The sequence below is a fragment of the Agelaius phoeniceus genome, chromosome 17, assembly GCF_051311805.1.
Source record: "Agelaius phoeniceus isolate bAgePho1 chromosome 17, bAgePho1.hap1, whole genome shotgun sequence".
Taxonomy (NCBI): Eukaryota; Metazoa; Chordata; class Aves; order Passeriformes; family Icteridae; genus Agelaius; species Agelaius phoeniceus.
In genome coordinates, this window is record NC_135281.1 from 7,171,047 (window position 1) to 7,192,490 (window position 21,444).

Sequence of the window (21,444 nt, forward strand, 5' to 3'; positions counted from 1 at the left end):
CGGAATTGCTAACCAAAGCTGACTCCTGAATGAATTCTGTCTCTGCTCCAGTTAGTCATCCCTCCAGGACAGATTTAGTAACTGCTCAGGGAAACCACATCGAAGCCAACAGTTCACCATTGGAAGGCAGCACCCACTCACTGTCAGCTTCATCTTTCCCTGAGCTAGAAAGCTCAAAGTGCAGCAAGTGAGCCAGAATTAGGAGTGAGCCTCCAGCCTCACCTGTTGTGTAGGAAGGTGGATAGATTGGTATGTACCTAGCCCCAAATGTGCCTGCAGGCTCAGGGAAGCTGCTGCAGACAGCAAGGACCTACAGCAGAGCTCAGCATCCCCATCTGCCAAAGCACCCCGTGGGGAAATCATCCCTCCTGCATGGCTGGAGCTCCAGGCAGGGCTGCCTGTGCTCCTCCCTGTTGGAACTGCCTGAGCATCACCTCCTGAACCCAGCACATGGAACTGCCCCTCCGCTCAAGCAATCTCACCCCGAGCTGCAGAATTAGTGAAGTTCTAAAACCTGTTCACTGCCCATGCTCCTGAAAGCTTGTGCTCTCCTCCAGAACGCTGTGTAACATTGGCTGAGTAGAGGTTCATCATCTTAAAACTTGTCCTGGTAAACAGCAACACCCCCAACCACTGCAGTGCATAAATATGAGACACAACACTGATGCTTTCAGGTAGGGACAGTTTATTTGCCCCTTTGAACAAATAAGGCAAGATATTTGAGAAAGATGAAACAAAATCTCCTGTATCAAACTGAGAGGAATGCAACAAAAGTTACTGTTCCATACATATACAAACTAAAGACCCAACACTATTATATACAAACAGCCAGATCTTACAAAACAGCATTTCAAGTCAGCAGTTTATGCCAGTGTTGCTAATTTCTTTGTTACAAAAAAAGTTAAAGCTACAAACTTCACATTTGTAAGTCTCACATGACTGACACCATCAGTATCTCTGGGTTTTAGAAGCAAAGAGAATGGTTTGTCCAGAAGCCTTTCCAAATGCAGATGGGCCCAAGGAGCACGTGAATTCTCAATTATGCAAGTTTTTTGCTTAAAACTTTATCAAAACATCCTTCCCTTATGGTACCAGCCTTGGTCATAGCTTGGAGGACTCTGAGGAATGAACAGGTACTGTGCTCCCAGACATTCTGCAAAGGGACCAAAAGGGGAAACATTTTCTCCAACAAATGGAAAATCAGTGAAGGAGAAAATAATTCCTCTGCACTACAGCTCCAAATGCAAGAAACATCATTAAGTCTCACCCACTGCAAGCATTTTAGAAAGGTTCAAAGACAGTTAAGCCATTGGACCAGTTTTAGTTATTTTGGTTCGTTTGCTATATTTTAAGACAATCACGTCAGCAAAGCAGAGTATTTCAAGAGTGCTTACATTCAGTTACAGCAGTCACAGGTTGCATATTCTGTAAATAGACACCATCTCGTGGTGTTTCACCTTAAAGTTGGGGTTTCTAATGCCCTCTGATCTCTAGAGAGTTATCTATACAGTGCAGAGGAAAAATCCTTCCAGCAGAACAGGCTTGACCCACGCCACATGGGCAGTGCACAATTTACCATGTCACAGACCTCTGTGTCTGTCACACCAGAGGTACTGGGCCAGATCCACCCAAATGACTTATACAGGATCTAACACTGACCAGAGAACTCCCTGCTGAGTTGGAGGAGTTTCTCTGATGCAAAGGATGCTCATGAAAATTGCTCATCATGAAGACACGGTTAGGGCAAAGCCCACTGCACAGATTTCAGATGAGCATGGCAGGAGTCCTGATGTTCCCCAGTACCTGGGGCTGTCAGATTGCTGCAGCACCCTACATACACTGCTTACTGCCTCCCTTTTCCTTAGGGACAGCTGTGATCCCACTGCATTAGCAAACTGAGACAAAGCCATGCAATGAGGGTAAGGATGGCTTGGTTCCTTTCACAGCTGTGGAGCAGAACTGTGAGCAGCAGCCAAGAGCCTGCTCCAGTGGGGAAACAAGACCCTACAGAAACATGAAACAAACACATCACCTCTGTAGCAGCATTTGATTCAGGAGACACTGCTGTTTAATCATCTGGGTGATGTACCAAGGCCTAGTTCAGAAGCATTGGGGAAACCATTCCCTCTATCAGAACGAAATAAAAATAACATTGGTAGAAACACTTGCTTTGCCCAAACATTCCATCATATGCTAGGCACACCTAGAACTGCACAGCTGTGCTGTCAGAGCCCAGGGGGCAGAGGCATGGCTCAGTCTCTGCCCTCAAACAGGCCTTGTTTTACTCTCCACTCTGATGTGAGCTGATTGCACCATCCCCACAGCGATTGTACGTGCTTGGGGCATTGTGGCTGATTGAGCTATGCTGGGCAGGATGGCAGGGAAATTAAAAAAACAAAAACAACACAAGAGCATCCAGAGGAGCTGGAAGAGACTGAACCTCTTCCAGCAGGACACTGGTAATTGTCTTCTCATCCAGATCAACTCCGCCTTTGCTCCACCACCATAAATGCACATCTTTGTTAATTTAACAGTCCTTACTTTCAGTTTGACTCTCCTGATGTGCTAAACCTTGCAGAAATGTGAAGGATTGTGAAATCAAGTTTTTATTCAAGCATCCAAAGGTCTAAATTTGAAATGAAGCCTATAAAATATTTCACAAGCTGTGGAGATTTTTAAGTCCTCTTAGACACAGCTGAAGTACCTAATTCCTGAGAGAGGTTCACACAACTTCCACCCATTCCAACGCTGTTTCTTTTTCCCAGCACTCCATTCTCAGCAGGGTCTCCCTGAAGGACATTTCCAAACAGACAGACAAAGGGGTATCAGATCACTGACTGGCTTTTGGTTTTAAGTGGGTGTGGATTTTAAATTACAGAATGTAATTTCTTATGGAGGCACAACATGCTTTATCTACTTGTGTAAATTCATGAAGTACACAGAATGAGGACAAAACTGAGGTCTTGAAGAAATCACACTTGCTTAAAGCACACAGTGTAAGGCATGGGGCTTATTACAGGCTTTTTAAAAACTGAGATTTAAGTTTCTTTCAAAAGGCTGGAACAGTTTGTACATGTTCTCACCTGCTCTCTTCAGTGACCTAAAACTTATCAGTACCTTAACAGTAGAAACAGTTAACAGCTTGAAATCGAGTCTGTGCATTCACAAAGGAAAACAAAAACAAAAAACCCACAAAAGAATCAGCTGTTACAGACAACCATCTGTATTAACTTAAACCAAAATAGACTCCTGAAAGTTCAGTTGAAAAGAGAGTGAGCCAACTTTCATTAGCCAATTTCTATCTGGTTCCTCTGGTTTAAAAACAACCCTCCTAAAAACAGTAACAGAACTCTTTTGGAATTACGTTTTAAATACGTGTCTAACATTAAAACATAAAATCAGGATTTTCCACGTGACGGCATTCCTGAGTTCACAAAAGGTGCTATGGAAAAATAAACGAGCAGAAGTATTGCCCTCTATTTTGCTAGCATATTTCAATAGAAATCAATCTGTTCAGTAGTCATAAAAGCAAGGGGCTGATTGTTTGAGGCTGGGGGAAGGCTCCCCCCGTGGCTCAGAAGTTCTGCTGCCGCCGCTTCTTGGCTTCGATGGCGTCGAGGATGGGCTGGCGTTTGGATTGGTACTTCTGGCGAATCTCCTCGATCTCCTGCTCCATCATGGGGTCCAGGGCAGAGAGCCTCTTCTGCAGCTCATCCACGCTCCAAGTCTTCAGCTAGCAGGGAGACACAAGAGGAACAGAGACATAAATCAGCACAACCATCACCTGCACAGCTGCAGGGATCCTGCTGCTCCTTGGACGGCCACAGAGCAACTTCCAGCAGGGAAAGACACCCGGAGCTCTGCTCCAGGCTGCTGCCCTCAGTGAGTGAGAGTGGTGGGAGCCCCAGGATACTGCTGCTGCTCATTTCACAGGTACATTACATGCTCTGGTTGCTGGCAGTGTGAGCACACAACCAACCAGTGAAATGTTTCCCCCATGGAGTTGCTTTTTTAATGCTTTGTTTTGCAGGCTTAGGACAGAAATGCTGCACTGAGATGGAAGGAAAGCAAAGTTCTCTTCTCCTCCCCTTTCTTTGCAATGAAACCTCCTTATGCTAAAAGACTAAGACATAGGGAACAGGAAGAAAATAATATCATTGACAAAAGCTGCATGTGAAAAAAAAAAGGCAATTATGTACAATGAGGCTGAATTTCAGTCATGGTGAGGAATTCAGACTGCTTCACCAGAAATCCCAGAGCACAAACACACACCAGGTCACTTTGGGTCAGCCTTGTACTGATAAAATATGCAAGTACAATTTGTATTTTCCTGTACACGTGAAGAAGTCAGGCTCATCTGGACGAGCTCCCTCTCCCCGAATTCTCTCGGTCTGCCTCACCTTTTTGTTTACTGGCTGTCTTTTGCTTTGTGGCAATTTGCCAAGTAAAAGTTTTGCTCTGTGATTACAGATGCCAAGTGTGGCCTGGGACAGTGTAGATTGTCCACAGCTACAGCCTTTATGTAATGTTATAATATTATAACTGGTGCAACAGACAGGATTTTAGTATAATGTTAAAAATATGGACACTGGAAGTGCTTCAAATGTTTACCTAAGCACCAGTCCTTTCCCCATCCAAGACCAAGTGATCACAGGAGAGACTGTTTTACAGGCACTCCAGCAGGACAGAAATGACTCTGCAGCACCTGCTATCACTAAGCACCTGCTGTGGATGCTAAGAATATGCAAAATAATGTGGGTTCTTTCTTGTGCACAAAAAACTGTCAAATTTTTTTTGTTGTTTTCAACAAATGTCATAATTAAGTGACTTATCTTTATTTTCCTGCAAGTGGGGCTGTCCTAGTTTAGCTGTTAATTAATCAGCTGTCATGATTTTTCTTCAAGCCATTTCTGAACCAAAACATGAAGTGAAATGTTTGCTGCCTACAATAAGGCAACAAATGAATGTTTAATGGCAGTTTGCATCACTCCTTAAAACTAAGATATGGAACTCCTGATGCCTTTTCCTGAGTGGAAGAGATACCAGTCCCTAAATCACAAAGTCACCTGCTATCTAATTTCTCACAATGTCTTCTGAAGTTCTTTAGCATATTCTGCTAAATAACTTCATATTCTGCTGCTTCAAGATCACAAATCCATTTTAATAATCCAGGCACACATGAAACAACCTTTCTGCCCAGGGTATACAGTATTTCAGCCTTTCCAATCAGGCAACTGTTCATTAGAAAGACAAAGCACTTCCTCCACAAAGATATATATTATTTATACACATTAATGCAACTTTAACAGGCAGCAGTTTAAGTTGATGCATGGCACCAGTTGCCTTTTCACACTAATTTATTAAGGAGCAGGTAATTATTCAACATTCCACTTCCTCACAGTCCAGGGAATTGAAAAGTCAAATAAAAATGCAAACCAGAAGAAAATATTAATACAAGTACTGAATACATATACTAAGCAGCTACACCTCTCCCAGTGCTGGACTGCTTAAAGAGAGTTTTGGAACAAATCTAAACCACCTTGCTCAAGGTCTAAGCCAACTGTTAGATGTGAGAAATTGCCCTAGGGCTGCAATCTTCCAGAAGTGCCCTTTGAGCCTTCTCTGTCATCCTCCTGAAGTGCCTGGGTGCTGCTCAGAGCCAGAAACAAAGTGCCTGAGCTGGCAGAGCAGATGTACAGCAATGGGCTCTCCAGGACACGTGGAGTAAGAAAACAGTGCCCTACAGCTGTCCTTGAACAGGATGGAGCATCAGGGACATCCTCCCCTGACACACCAAGCCTTCCTGCAAAGGGTAGGAGCTGCTTGCCAAGGGACACAACAGCTTTGACAATCCCAGGGACTGTGCTTGCCAGGACAGATGGCTGAACAGTGTGGAAGATGCTGGAGCACAGCTAAGTCTGGAGTGGGCAAAGCCCCAGATTTATGTGAGTATGAGCCAACTGGAAGTGGGTTACCTGCATGATGCAGAGCACAGCAGAGCTTACAGAGCTGGTCATGGGTTAAACGTGGCAGGGAGGTTGGGGGAAGGAAGGGAGGCAAGTCCATGTGCCCAGGAGCCTGGGAGCACAGGAACACCTGTGTGCAGGGCTGTGACAGTGAGCATGAACAACTCACAGTTTTCACCTGGAACAGAACACCTGTGTGCAGGGCTGTGACAGTGAGCATGAACAACTCACAGTTTTCACCTGGAACAGAACACCTGTGTGCAGGGCTGTGACAGTGAGCATGAACAACTCACAGTTTTCACCTGGAACAATGGCACAATGTCTGTGAATGCCACACTGCTCCTGCAAGGGGGGAGAAGCCCAAGGGCAGCGCTGGTGCAAGGCCCAGGAGGCGACTGCTCAGCCCAGATGAGCTGATGGGAGACTGGCAGGTGCCCAGTGAGAGCCACGAGAGCCACCCAGAGCAGGGGACACCCGGCCCTCTGCCCCTGCTGCAGCAGCAAGAGCCTGGGGACCCGGCCTGGGCAATCACTCAGCCTGTCCTTCCACCCACACACACATCTTCAGAAGGAAACACAACCCCAGCAAACTGTTCAAAATGAGCTGGCCTCCATTTCACTTTGCTGCCTGGCATTGCGCTGTAAGGCAATGCCACAGAAATGAAGTTTTAGACTCCAGTGTATCTGTTTCTGCACTCCTGGGACAATGACATTATTCTCTTAGAGAAATGCCAGGAGCAAAATAAGGCAAGAAGGACAAGGACAGCATCTCATGACAGACAGTTACTCAGGGTAAAGTCTCAGCACTGAGCAGCTGCAATTAGAGCTGGGTTTAGCCACAGGCTCAGTCCCATTCCTCTCCTCACTTCTCAGCATTTCCTCTGCTCTAAGAAGTCTAACTGTCTCTATTTTTGTCCATGCTGATCAAATACCTAAGACAAACTTCTAAAGGAAGGAATCTCATTTCAAATGTAAAGCTGGATAAAAAATACTTGTTCTAAGGTTGGCCAAACAAATCTATCAAAATTGTGAGGAGGCAGCACATGAAACTCTTCCAGCTTGTATGTTGAGAAAGCTAATTTTTAACTGTTTGATTAAAAGTTGAATTTTTACTTGAGATTTTGAGAATGATCTTAACTCTGTAAAAATGCCCAACTGAAGACATATGCCAGAGGTGGAAGTGCTCATCTGAAAGCCTCTCACCCACAGCTGTTGGATGCTGTTTGTTTTCTTCAGACACCACTGACAGCAACATCTTGTTTTAACATGCTGATGATTTCTACTGTATAATTCAGAAGGACATACATAATTATATCCTTTGGAAGGACATAACCTGCAGCCTTTCCATGCCTATGCAGTAGTGATGGACAAATCAGGAACAGATAATGTGAAATACAATTTCTTCCTCAAGGAGAAGGTTTGTAAGCTATTCGTGACATTCCTTTGTCAGCATTTCTGACAGATTTGCAGACAACTACCCCACTGAATAATGTTCAACTCAGCAAACTGCTTCTGAGTTGCAGTTCTTTCAAATCAGCATTTTAAAAACAGGGGGAAAAACCCCACTTCATTTCTTACAGTCAGATAAAGTGTCACAGCAACATGATATTCTACTGAATGTAAAGTAGCCTAAGCAGCAAAAGGAGAATAATCTAAGCTCTCTGCAGACACAGCCATGGGTTTGGCATTCAAGGGCACCATGGTCTGAACTTTATACCTCTGCTGTTCTGTCCCAAGCAGGACACAGCCCAAAACCCTGCCACCATGCCAGGTTTCTGTTTCACATAAAACAAAAACAAAAAATCTGTTGTAAAACACAAAGCCTAGAGAATTAACTCATCCTCTGCCCCATCCCCACGAAAACCAAACAAAACCCCCAAAAATGGTGAAAACTTTTTGAATTAGAAGCTGATGCAAATAATTTATCCCAGTCCTTTTAGTACCCAGAGCTTCACAGCAAGGAGCAGCCGTGCTGGTTTGCCTGCAGCAAGGTCTGCAGCTTGCCCAGCCTGGGGCTTGGCACATCCTCAGGTCCTTCCAGAGCCCCTGAGCAGCACAAGGTCACCACTGCCTGGACCAGCCTGCACTACTGACATAAATACAGCTGCCCAATGACCCCTGAGCCGCTTCAGCCATCATTCTGATCTGCTCCTCTGGCAAAGCCACTGCCAGCCAAACCTCCTTGCTGCATGAATTACAAGCATCAAGCAGAAATGAGCTGTTTCCCAGCAGCTTTCACACATTTCTCTCCCAACAAAGAGTTTTGGCCAAGCTCTAGTTCACTGCCTGCACAGGAATCAAAAACATATTATCTTGGGGCAAGTGGAAAACATGTTCCTCCTGAAACTTTCTTTTTACTCACTGACACTGAATTTGACCCCTGCATTTAGCACAAAGCCTTTTCTTTGCATGTCTGCAAGGTTTCAAGCTATCTGGGCTTTGCTTTTAAATACTATCTTTGAAATCCTGAGGCTTGTGCCAAACAGGAACCTTCCATCCCCTGGGTGGATGCAGCTTTTCTACCATCACTTTTCAAATGTGCAGATGGACCCTGGCTTCTGGAGCTAAAATTGGAGTAAGTACAACACTGGTAAGATGAAGTTACTTTCCTCCTGCTGAAAGCATTTGAACAGTTCTTCAGAAAGAGAATATTTCCAAGTCTTGGTACTACAACCAATCTTACAAATAAAATTAGGAAGTTGTTTTTCCTTAGCCCTCTAGACATATTCCTCTACCATCATTCCTGTGAGTTTGAACACTTGTCTTCCACATGCCCAGGGTGTTTTCCAAATTTCCTCCCACTGTCACCAAGAGCCTGTGGCTTTTTAGAAAGAAAACACCCAGCTGTAGCAATTGCTCTGCCTGCCTTTCACCCAGAGATTCCAGGTGGCATTTACTGCTCAACATAACTTGATGTCAAACTTTTAAGTTTTATATAGCCTTTAGAAAAACTGGCTTTGGCAATTATCACTTCATAAGGGGCAGTGGGAGTTTGAAGACTAAAATACAGAAATAATAAAATTGCAGCTTCCCACGCTACACAGGGAAATAAATTCTTAGTAGAAAAGATACAAGCTAGATGGGAGCCAAGGAAAAACAAATTAATTGTCAATTTAGCATAGCTTTTATTGTTATAGTTTCCTTTTAAGCCTAGTTTTATGCTGCAATCCAACAGCTCTTGACTGCATACCCAGTGATCAAAGCCCCCCACAAAACTCATCAATGCCATCAGCAGGGAGCACAACCCATCAATTTTTGTGTGTATTTAGACAGGCAAACTCTAAGTGTGGCTTGAGAAGGAGTTTTACCCAAATCAAGTTACCCAAGCTATGGTAAACATCAAATGCCAAACAGGAATTTGCTGTTAGAGATAATGCAAAGCATTTCCACAGTAATACAGAAGCAACAGTCTGCTTTGGAAAAACAAAACCAGAACCAACTGGGACTGCAATGGTGTGGAAACCCCTCAGGGGAGGCTGCTGATGATCACACAGCAGAAGTGGCTACATGTGAGACAAGTATAAAACAATTCCTACAAGTTCAATTAAATGTTCAGGTGTCCTTTAGGAAGGGAGGCTCTCCACAGAAGAGAATAATTAAACTCTTGCTTCACTTGACCTTGGCTATCACCAAGGCTACCAAGATGCTTCCCCACTGATAAAACCAAGGGCACTGACACTTCACCAGAACCCTGCAGGTCAGTTTGGTGTGAATCCACCTCAACTCCTGAACTCTTCTGCTGTCACCTCCTCGAGAAGAGTTTTATTTTTGGGAGGAGCTCTCCCATGCCAGCCACTGTTTGCAGCAGCCACCCTGGGGCAGAGCTCAGCCTGCAGCTGCAGGACTGCAGTGGTGCTACACAGAGACAAGCCAGGGAGGGGTGACAGGAACCCAGGGATTCACCAGTGGGAGCTCTGACAAGTGTAAGAGCAGAGATTATCCTGGAATTAGCTTCCTGTAACTTGAAAGACTGGTTAAACAAGGTATCCATTAAATGCTCACATCAAATATACTCTGAGGACACAGATTACTCAAAAGTACTATGCACTTTTTTTAAGCCAGAAAAAAAAAAGTCCTCAATTTCTCCAGCCAAAATTAAATTGTAGTAAGGTAATTTCTCAGGCTCAGCAGTGCTCCAGACTTTAGATCTTGAAGATGGTGATATAAATTGGTGTTGGAATAGCATGCCATTTTTTTCCCATAGCATTTTTCCTGAAATGCTGCCTCAATATCACTTGGCATACTTTCAATCACTGCTCTAAAAATTAAGTGCCTCGTTCTCGTTTACGTTTCCAGCACGAGAAAGCTTTGATGTAATGTATGAGCAGGCATTAACTATTTATTCACTTTAAGTTGTCAAATGCAAAGGACACAAGGACCTACTGGCACTTTCTGACCATTTCTCCTCATCCATCAGGTCCCTACAACTTCACAGATCTGTCAAGCAGCCATGCTACAGAGGGGCTGCAGTAAATCAGAACGAGCCCTTGTGCCTACACAAGCACTAATTATCTTGCTTTTCCTCCCTTTTAGCATCAGCATGTCAGTGAAGTTTCTCACTGTTATGAAAGCAGTGGATGAAATGCACTCATTGTGGGATTTCATGCAAGATTAAAAATACAGATATTAATCTTTCAAAAGATTTGAAAAATAAGTCTCAGCAGCACAAGCTTCTGCTTTTAAAGCACCTTAATTATTTAGGCAATATACTGGCAAAGCACATCATGGGCTGCAGCATCCAGCACCAGCCAAAAGAGCACTGCAGCTACAACTGCACAAAGATGGAGAGATCACAGCAGGAGCTGTGATCAGTGCACATCTGGAGACTCTTCTGAGGCCCCCTCACCTGAGCAGCAGGTGGCTTTCCACAAATAAACATCTTTCAGTGAGATCATCAGGTGACCCACAGGTCAAGTCAGCTTCAGCCAGTTAGATATTTGAGTGCAATCACAGCATCACTTTTCTGAAAAAAAAGATGGACACTACCACACACTCAGCTTTTGATCCCCAGCTGAACTGGAGAAGTGCATCTCAACAGAGATTTATATCAGAGGGGACCCAGGGGCTCTCAAGAGAAGTGTGTGGGATGGCTCTACCTCACTGGCACAGATGTGGAGCTACTGAAAGTGAAGCACTTTATTGTTATGATACCAGTAAGGATCCCAGGTCATTTTCCATGTAGCTCTGCTTACTTAATTAAAATAAAGGCTCGTGACACCAGACCATGGTATCTGTACTACCCCTGCAGAATTCCTACGGGGCCATGTGTGCCATCCTTCTCCTTGCCAGACACACTGGGAAGATCGTGTCTGAACTGGAACTGCCTCTGCAGGAATGACAGACCCCTCTCCCCAGCCTGGCAGCCTGAGCAAGGCTCCTCCCAAGCAGGCACAGGATCCCAGCTCCAGGGGCAGCTGCCCCTCTGCTCCAGCACTGCTCCACTGCTGGGGTCTCACCAGGGCCTGCTGGGGCCACTGTTTGCTGCTGCACTATACCTTATTTCAGGCTACATTTACACCCATAATGTTTGATCCTACTGGTTCAGCAAGGACCTTTCTCAATCCCACCTTGAGCAGCCCATTCCTGTGGCTGCTCTGGAACAGACACACAACTGCTCCTCACCAGCTCAGAGGCACCTCTGCCTTCCCACCCTCCCCACACTTTGGACATTTTCCCCTATTCCTTGAAAGCCTTTAGGAACCAGAGAGCAGCTTTGCTGTTGGCAAGTGTCCCCTATGGCTGGGCAATGTGTATTCTATTTGCCATCTGTTAGAGGTGTGGCAGTTCTCTTCTGTTCATTGGGCTGTTTTCCTTAGCTCTTCCATAAACCTGTCCTCCCTCCAGGAGATCTCTTCTGTTCATGGGCCATTAATCATTAATTATCTTCTGTTCATGGGCCATTAATTATTAATTATCTTCTGTTCACGGGCCATTGAGCCTCCCTGCATGGCTGATAAAATTCCATCATCCCATGGGGAGATGCTCTGCCCAGGGGAGGAGCCAAGCATTCCTACCTGGGTACAATCTGAGATTCTGGGACAGCAGAGCAGCTTCTCCACTGGATTCCCAGAGGAACAGCAGCTGCCTCTTCCACTGGATCTTCAGAGGCAGAGACTGCACCCTTCTACAGGATCCCTGCTCCAACAGAGCCACCCCTGACACTCCTGGGGGACTGCAGCCACAATTCCAATGGTTCTGATGCCAGCACCCTGACCCAGAGGGTGTCAGGTTGGGTTCTGACTCTGTCAGTGTTCTTTTGGTTTACTGCATTGTTTATTTTATTATTTTCTTCCCTAATAAAGAACTGTTATTCCTGAAAAAAAAAAAAAAGGGAGCAGGAATAAGAGGAATGAGAGCCCCTTAATTTCAAATTTATAATTCAGAGGGAGGGGGTTTACATTTTCCATTTCAGGGGAGGCTCCTGCCTTCCTTAGCACACACCTGTCTTTCCAAACCAAAACAGCAAGGTATCAGGAAATTCCCAATTTCAGAGGATCACAGCAAACATCCCATTCCCCCTGGCTACCCTGACAGAATTGTGGGAACACCACAGCCTGGATCCACAGCACTGGCATCCCTGGGCTGCTCCCAGCCAAGAACTGCACTTCACTAATCCCTGCTGTAATCCTTACAAGGCTCAGGGAAGTTTTGGAAGCCCAACCATAGAATACTGCAAGCTGCTACCACCCTCAGCATTGCCTGAAGTATTAAGGAAGAAAACCCATCCAAAGGTCTACTTGCAGATATGATTTCATTAAAAAAATGAAGCTTTTTAAAAAAAAAAAAGAGCAATTCATTTTAATCTTCTAAACTCCAAGATTAAATTTCCTTTTTTAGCCTTAGTGTCAATTATGAGTGTGAATAGCCCCATTGACTTCCAAAATCATCCCAAGTCCTGTGCACACTTAGTGTAAATAAAGGGAATGACAAATGGTCATGACAATGGTATTCTGCAGTACTGAACTTCAAGAAGTCCAAACCTTGAAACCCTTTAGCAACTTAGAAAGTGGCTGACTAATCCTATAACCACAAAGACAAGTTATCTCACTGCTATTCTTTTTTCAGTAACTGAATTACAAACCAAGCTAAAAGGTCAGCCTGTCTGGACAAGCAAGCAAGGGAAAAAAAAAAAAGAAGTAAAAAAACGAGCACAGTTTGCTTTTAAAAAGCACTTGCTTGCCAGAGGTTTGATTAAATAAAAACAGCAGGGTTTTTTTCCTTCTCTAAGTGATTATGATTTAATTTTCTTAAGTAAGAGTACAAAAATACCTCTGAACATGCTAAAATAAATCATGTCATTAGGCCATGAGGATCTGGCTAGCTGCACAACTCAGCTATAAATTACAGAGCTGACCAATGTGGGCTTTTTCTCCTTTTTTTTTTTTTTAAGAAGAGCAATCTGTCAGAAAATGCTGATTCCTTTAAATCAAACAAAATTTTTTTTACAAATCAAACGATTTTTTATAAATTCAGAAAAACTGGATTCCTTATTGGCATTCATAACAATAAGGTGCTTCACTTTAACAAAGTTCTTCTAGGAAGGGTACATATGTCTATAAAGGAGCTCCCTTCCAATTCCAGGTACCCTTCACCCCTCTCTCCCTTGTCCTAAGGGCCCTACTTGCTGAAGGATTAACAATTAATTTCTTCATTCAGGATCACCTATCCTGAATAAAGCAGAATAACTGAAGAAGTAAGAATACCTGAACTCAGAGTGATTAATTCATACAATATTTCTCAGTATGAAATACAAATGTAACTGAAGTGGTAACCAATTAATTAACACTAAATCAGTACTTGAATACAGCCTTTACTAATGATGTGGAGTAAGAAGCATCATTAACATATCTGAAGACTTCACACACTCAAATCTGCAAGGCAGATTTTTAGGTCTTTTCACTTTTAAGTGAATGCTTAAAACACAGAGTTCCCATTTCAAAGGCTTCAGACTACATCATCCATGGCAAGCAGCCATCACAGCTTTAAATAACTTGGGCCTATTTATCTTAAGAGTATTAAACTTTATTCAACAAACACTTTTAAGTCTTAGTCTCCCATTTTAGTTCCAGCTCCAGGAGAGCTGCTGAAAGGGGTTTGCTTTCAGGAAGACTCCACATTGTCTACCCCAAAGAGGGGCTCATTAAAAACCCTGCTCCAATGCTGCTCTGCCTCCCGTTTCACTCAGGGAAAGGAGGAAACAGCTGCAACTTGAAGGCAAAGAGGACAGGAAGGAGAATTAAAAGCTTTCTGAGGAAAGACTGAATTACAGAGATTTCCAGGGCATTCTGGAAAAATAAATAGCTCAATGTCCATGCAGTTGTCTTTAAAACCAGGGGCATATGTTTAAGAGGCGAATATTTTTTGGGACAGTCCCCAAGTGAGCCATCTCCACAAAATCTGTCTTGAATTAACCTGCACAATTCACTAGGAAAGGTTTCCCCAGTTGTTCACTTTTACTTGTGTGTCCATTTATAACAATCCTGCATGATGGCAGGACACAAAACAAGGAATTAAACACTTCATTCCTGAATAATATTCCTTTCAGACCGTATCAGTCTATGTGTATTAAGCTGCTCTTTCTCCCTCTTCCTGAAGGTGAAAGCTTTGATTATCAATCATAAAATGGTTTGGGTGGGAAGGGACCTTAAAGCCCATCCAGTGTCCCCCTTGCCATGGCAGGGACACCTTCCACTGTCCCAGGTGGCTCTGAGCCCTGTCCAGCCTGGCCTTGGACACTGCCAGGGATCCAGGGGCAGCCACAGCTGCTCTGGGCACCCTGTGCCAGGGCTGCCCACCCTCCCAGGGAAGGATTTCACCCCAATATCTGATCCAAGAACCCCAAGGTTACACACACACACACAGAGCAGTGTGTGGCAATAAGCAATGCCTCAATGGTCCTGCAGGTTTTAAAGGGACACAAGAAGGGGCTGCACAAGGTCAAATGCACCAGGTCCTGCAGTCAGAGCTGAGGGAACTTTGCTCCCCTCACAGTTCATCACTTCAGGCACTGGTCCAGGTGAGAACCTGCCCACTGGAAAGTGCTCACAGAGGCCTGATGGAAGCTTCATGCCCTGACTTTTCCAGATGGCCCAGACTCCATCCCCCAAAGGCAACCCAGAGCAGCTAAAATAAACTCTCCATGCAAAGAGTCTCCAAAAAGAGCCCTTTTTGGTACAGATGAGAAAAACCTGGACAAGCTTGTCTTTTTAAGCTCCATTACCCTTTGCAAACATTTGCACTGACAGATGAGCTGGAAGAAGATTTCAGAAGCATTTCAAATAGATCTTGTTTCAGCAGCAGTGTTCTTTCTTTAAGGGAGATGCTGTGCCAAGAACACATCCAGCCCTGAAAACAGATCTCAAGGCACAACAAGGCTCAAACAGGTTTTCTGAAGAATTCAGTGTGGTCAGGGAGCATTTTTCCAGCATAACACCTTCAGCTACCAATTCCTCTCCCCTTTCTCCCAAAGCAGAAATGCATGTTGCAGCCTGACATTAACCATGCAGCAGCAGTGGAACAAACCCAATAATCACAGACCCAGGATGAAATTCTTTTAGTTACTTAGCTCATCTGCAAAACTTTCAGTCAATGTCTTAGCAGATTAAATCTACAGTAGGCAAGGGGCCTCCAAGATAGTCCAGGAAGTTGAATTTACAAGTCTGAGTACTCTGATATGAAGTTGATTTCAGGTTACATTATTTCAGTCTCCATTAAGGGCTATGACCTAAGCAACAAACTACAGCAACTCATTTTACTTCCCATTCACTGCAGGTTTCATCTAAAAGCCTCATGTCACAGAAGGCCTGCTATATACAAAAATATAGCAAAAAATGAAAATTTGACAGCAAGCTGTGGCAGTAAGTGCTTTGCAGTCAATGTCAGTTTGCACCAAAGTGAAAGCAGGTGGTGAGCAATGACCCTGTTACCAAATGGGAGAGAGCAGGAATCTATTCTCTTCCCCAGCAGAGACAAGAGTCATGTCTCTGAAGTACCTTCTTCAATTTTAAATATTGCTAACAAATTTTTAAAACAAATGTGGTATATTCTTCTTTTGTTGTTGTTATAAAGGGAATTTGGAAAGGTTTATCAAACCTACGTACACAGAACTTGCTGTGAGTCACATTGGCCACAAATCCAATGAGGTTTGCAGTGAGGTTCAGAGTGTCTTCCTCATGCAAATGTTACAGAACATTCAAGACTACTTAAACAATAAAAAGGAGAAGCAAGCTGCTCCTGGGTTTATTTTTAAAAAGATTGTTTGACTACAAGGTGACAAGAATGAACCATTTGTCCTTAATAAAGATGTCACAAGTTAAAAAGTATTTGCTGGGAAGAACATACTAAATATGCTGGAAAGGTAATGCTTAAAAGAGAAATAAACAATTAACAGAGCTTTAACAATTCTTGGCAGATGGCTGAAGAGGAAAAAAAAAGGAAATCCATTCAAGGAATGTCAGTGTTATGAATCAAGACAGGTGACATTTAAAACCAATGAATAAAACATCAGGAAAACCTGTCTCTTTTTATAAATCATACTTCACAGTGGAACTACATCTAAGCAATACACTTCAAGATCCTCCTCAATAACCAGGAGATACCATGGGGGTACAATTCAGGTTTGAAAGTTAATAATTGTCTATCCTGGACTGCCTCCTGTTGTCAGAAAAACAGTCCTTTTATTCCAGTTTGTTTATTCCTCCCTCCCACAAAAAGGAAAAAAAATAGTAGCCTTAATGCTCTCCCACAGAAAGAAATCTTTATTTTAGATCCAGCACAGCAGAAACAAGTAGCTCAAGTTTTCTTGCTTCCCAGCCAGGAACCTGCCCTAGTTCCACAGTGCCTGGACAGAGATATCAATCAGCCATCCCAGATCTGGCCTTATCTCTCAAACTGATGAATGCCTCAGCAAATAAGTTCACTTTATGTTCAAAGTAAGACTATTGGAAGAAGTCAGTGTCTGAGAAGTAATTTTTATTCCAGTCACCACTGGGAAAAAGGAGAGTTCATGATAGATGAAGGGAAGAAACACTTGGACAGAGAAATCCCTGAAGATTCACTCAAAGTGTTTGGTTTAGTCTTCGAAAAATGTTTTGAAAAATGCTCTACTTTAACCAAACTTTTTTATTCTTCTACACAAAACTAATGTATTCAGACAAATTTTTTGAACAATCAATCTTGATTCATCACACAAGGGTCAGAGAAACTTGCTCTCTTAGCAAATGAAGAATATAATCTAAGTTTCATAATAATTCAATAGAAGTCACAAGATTATTTGATTTTCAGTGATGCTGTGTAAATGACCTACAAATGTGCACACTCTAACACAACTTTTTTTGCTGCTGTCCAAGCAGACAGACTTTCTGGTGTCTCAGTAACCAACTCAAATTACTCACTTGAGTAATTTGTCTGGGAGAAAGGAGAAACAGAAAGATTAGTGCAGAGGCCTGCATCTGACACCTTTACCAAGCTGCTTAAAAGGCAGAAGTAAAAAGAAGATAAACCTAAGAGGATCACAGCAAAGTCAGGAAACACTGTAAAACGATAAATTATAAAAAGTCACACACCAGCAGTTTTCCCATATAATGCAAGTATTCCTAGCATCTGCCTTAACCCTGCATCCTCACCGTGCCTTCCTCCTACTGCTAGCAAAGACCCAAAGACCAATTCCAACAAAATAAGAGCCAATTATTCAGTCTGCCATCATTTTCAAAGCTGGCAACTGCACAGAAAATACTCTCAAGTTTTTAATCGATTGAACTTTTAAAAGGACAAAAGGTAGTAAAGCTATAAAGCATCAATATTAGATTGCTAACAAATGCTGTCCAAATGGATGTTCAGAGAAACCAAAGCCGTTGGATGTTCCAGGTACTGGCAGACAACGAGCTGTTCACAAGACAAATGACACCTTCACAGACAGAATGCAATAAATTAGAGACTCTGGTCATTGTAAAGCAGCGTGTGTTTACTGTTATTGATAAGCAATAAATCACCTGCCCTCCAACAGTTCCTCCCCATAAATCACTTGCAGTGAAGGAAACAGATGGTTCCAGTGTGCAGCCATGAGCGCTGGGAGAGGGGCTGGGCTGTGCTGAGCCATGGCCACGTCCACTGCAGGTATTGCACAGGGCAGCAGCAGCTGCAGCTCCTGCACCCGGGGTTCCACTGGGACTGTGGCTGGGTGGGGCCAGGCTGAGCAGCACCTGGTGAGGACAGAGGGCATCCTCACTGCACCTCCCTTGTCAGAACTCAGGACATCCCTCTGGCTGTCCTGGAGTGCCAGGACCCCTGCCAGGGGGCTCAGAGACCCTGGCACGGAGCCCAAGATGTCTGTGGTGTTGGTTATGACCCATGGAAAAAATTACCAACCTTAGATGAGGATCTGCAAGCCACGAAAGTCTAAGTAGAATAATAATTAGTTTGTCATGGGTGAAAAATAGATTTTTGGGGTTTTTAGAATGGGGGTTCAGGGGGCAAGATGGAGGAATCTGGGCATGTCCAGCCTTTCTCCTTCTTCTTCTTGGCCTCCATCTTCTGCTGTGATGTTGGCACTTTGGGATTGGTTTAGAGTAGAAGCTCAGTGTCTAACATAGGTGATAGGTATTGGGAAGTTATGGTAAATAATGTACATGTAGTTTTTAATATGAAAAGATAACACCACCCTGGAGGCAGGCAGAGTGCCCCTCCCTGACTGTCCTGCTGAGCAGACCTCGGCTGGACAGGAGAAAGAATTTTATAGATAAGAAACAATAAACGACCTTGAGAACGAGAACTGAAGAGCTCTGACTCCTTCCCTGACTGCCAGGCTGGGAAAAGAGACTTTCTAACACATCTTGGGGTCACTCTGAGCAGCAGAAGCCCTGAGACTCCCTGGCCTGGATTCCAGCCCACTGCCACCCCCCTGGCTGGGTCCTGCCTGACACACACAGGCACACTCTGATCTGCAGGTGGCTGTCTACCCATAAAATATAGAATTAAATACATATAAACAAGATACCATGGTCCTGGTGCTCTGGCAGCCTTGCTCTGAAAGAATTCAGCTTTCTATACACTTCAGTTTCCTGCTATCACACCAATACCTAACTTGTCTAACCAGATTCACATTCCCATTTTCACTGCAAACAAACAGCCTCTTGTTCAAGGTGAAGACACCACACACATTAGACCAACACACTTCCCTTTTTTGCTGGTAAAGATACCAGAAGTGGGTTTACTTATTTATTTATTTATTTAAAAAATCTGTTTCCAATGTAAAGTTTTTGAACTACTAAGTAAAATCACAGAAATGAGGATGTGAATAATAACAGAATATCCCAGGTGAGATCACCATAATCAATCACTGTCTCCAGTAAACAGGAAATTTTATTTTTCTTTACTACTTCAAGAAAAATAATTATATCTTCACTCAGGGAAGAGGAAGGTTTGCTTTTATCTACATTATACTTGTAAAAAAAGAAAAATCTAAGCAGTAGCTGTTAAAAGCCCTAGCCAGAAGCTGCTTAGAGATAGAGAAAATATCAGTTTCCTATCAAATAATTATAAATCGACATGCAGTTATTCAGCTATTTGAAGAAGACTGTAGTTGTGATACCTTCTGCAATTTAAGATCTCCAAAAGAGGCAAATATACTTTTGGAAATTGGACTTAATTAAATTTTAAGAGTTTCCTTGATGTTTTGCTTCAACCACTTGTCGGACCACTGACTTGGTGAGCCAGCATCCAACTCCTACAGCTTCCAGCTCCAAGGAGCCCTGGGCAGCACTCAGGGTAAGCAAACAGAACCAGAGGCCAGTGTGACCCTGTTCACTGGGGTTTTTGGTTGAGGGAAGAGATGAGGATCTGACTCCATGTTTCAGAAGGTTTGATTTATTATTTTATGATATATATTATATTAAAACTATACTAAAAGAATAAAGGAGAAGATTTCATCAATAGGTTAGCTAAGAATAGAAAAGGAAGAATGATAACAAAGGCTTGTGTCTCAGACAGAGTCCGAGCCAGTTGGACTGTGATTGGCCATTAATTAGAAACAACCACATGAGACCAATCCCAGATGCACCTGTTGCATTCCACAGCAGCAGATAACCATTGTTTACATTTTGTTCCTGAGGCCTCTCAGCTTCTCAGGAGAAAAAATCCTAAGGAAAGGATTTTCATAAAATGTGTCTGTGACAGGCCAGAGTAAGTGCTGTACAGACACTTCTGATATGAAGATTTCTCATATCAACACTGGTCTGATTTAAGGAGCTCATTCCACAGAGAAGTCACACATGGGCAGCAAATTGTGGCCTGAGACTTTGGAAGCAGCAGGTGAAACAGCTGGGAAGGGATCAGTAGGTGGGGAAGAGCTGGGTGTGATCCCACAGCTCCTGCAATCACTGAGGCTCCTTCTCTGACAGGCAGGGTGCAGACCAGAACTGTGCCTGTACCTGGGGGCTCTGCCTGTGCAGCCCTGGTAGAAGTAGCAGCTGATGAGCTCTTGCCTTCTTCCTCCCAATTAGAGGCAATTAACACCTCCTGCTCGTCTTTTATTTCCCCCTGGAAAAATTTCCTAAGCCACAGCTCTGCTGCTTGCAGGACAGCCCTCCCCAGCAGCAGCAGAGGAGCAGATGACAGACACTGTGCACTGAGAAGTGATGCAGGCTGCTGGGGAATGCAGGGAAATCACAGCAATCTTTGCTGTCCAAAGGAATTCCCATCAGCAGCCAGGGAGACACAGCTCAGAGGGAGCTGAAGGGATGAGCCAGCCCAGAGAATGGCACCCCCAGCACGGACACAGAGCTGAAACAAACACAGGTTCACCCCCAGCAGGCTGAGGGTGGTGGCACTGTGACCAAAGGCCACGGCAACTGTCACCTTCCACAGGAATGTGACACACTGGCCACGTCTACTGCTTCCACTCCTGCAGAGCCTGACATCCTCCCGGGTATATTGTGGTATTTTCTGGGTCTCCTGGATGAAGGAGGAATTGAGAATCTGACTCCCTGTTCTTAGAAGGCATCATATCATATCATATCATATCATAGTATATTATACTATACTATAGTTATGCTATACTAAAACTATACTAAAGAATAGAGAAAGGATATTTACAGAAGGCTTAACAAGAATGATAATGAAAACTTGTGACTCATATTATATCTATCATATCATATAATATCATATCATAGTATATTATGCTATACTAAAACTATACTAAAGAATAGAGAAAGGATATTTACAGAAGGCTTAACAAGAATGATAATGAAAACTTGTGACTCATATAATATCTATCATATCATATAATATCATATCATATCATAGTATATTATGCTATACTAAAACTATACTAAAGAATAAAGGATATTTACAGAAGGCTTAACAAGAATGATAATGAAAACTTGTGACTCATATCATATCATATCATAGTATATTATGCTATACTAAAACTATACTAAAGAATAAAGGATATTTACAGAAGGCTTAACAAGAATGATAATGAA

At 43.3% G+C, this 21,444-nt stretch overlaps 1 protein-coding gene across 2 annotated transcripts in view; it reads right to left on the reverse strand.

Moving 5' to 3' along the window:
• Nucleotides 1-668: 668 nt before the first annotated feature.
• STK4 (serine/threonine kinase 4) overlaps nt 669-21,444 on the reverse strand; it is a 49,058-nt gene continuing 28,282 nt past the window's right edge. For both annotated transcript variants that reach the window (XM_054644258.2, XM_054644257.2), the window contains one exon: nt 669-3,733. In XM_054644258.2, the coding sequence (XP_054500233.2) occupies nt 3,575-3,733 (159 nt within the window). In that variant the 3' untranslated portion in view covers nt 669-3,574. The remainder of the gene's footprint in view (nt 3,734-21,444) is intronic.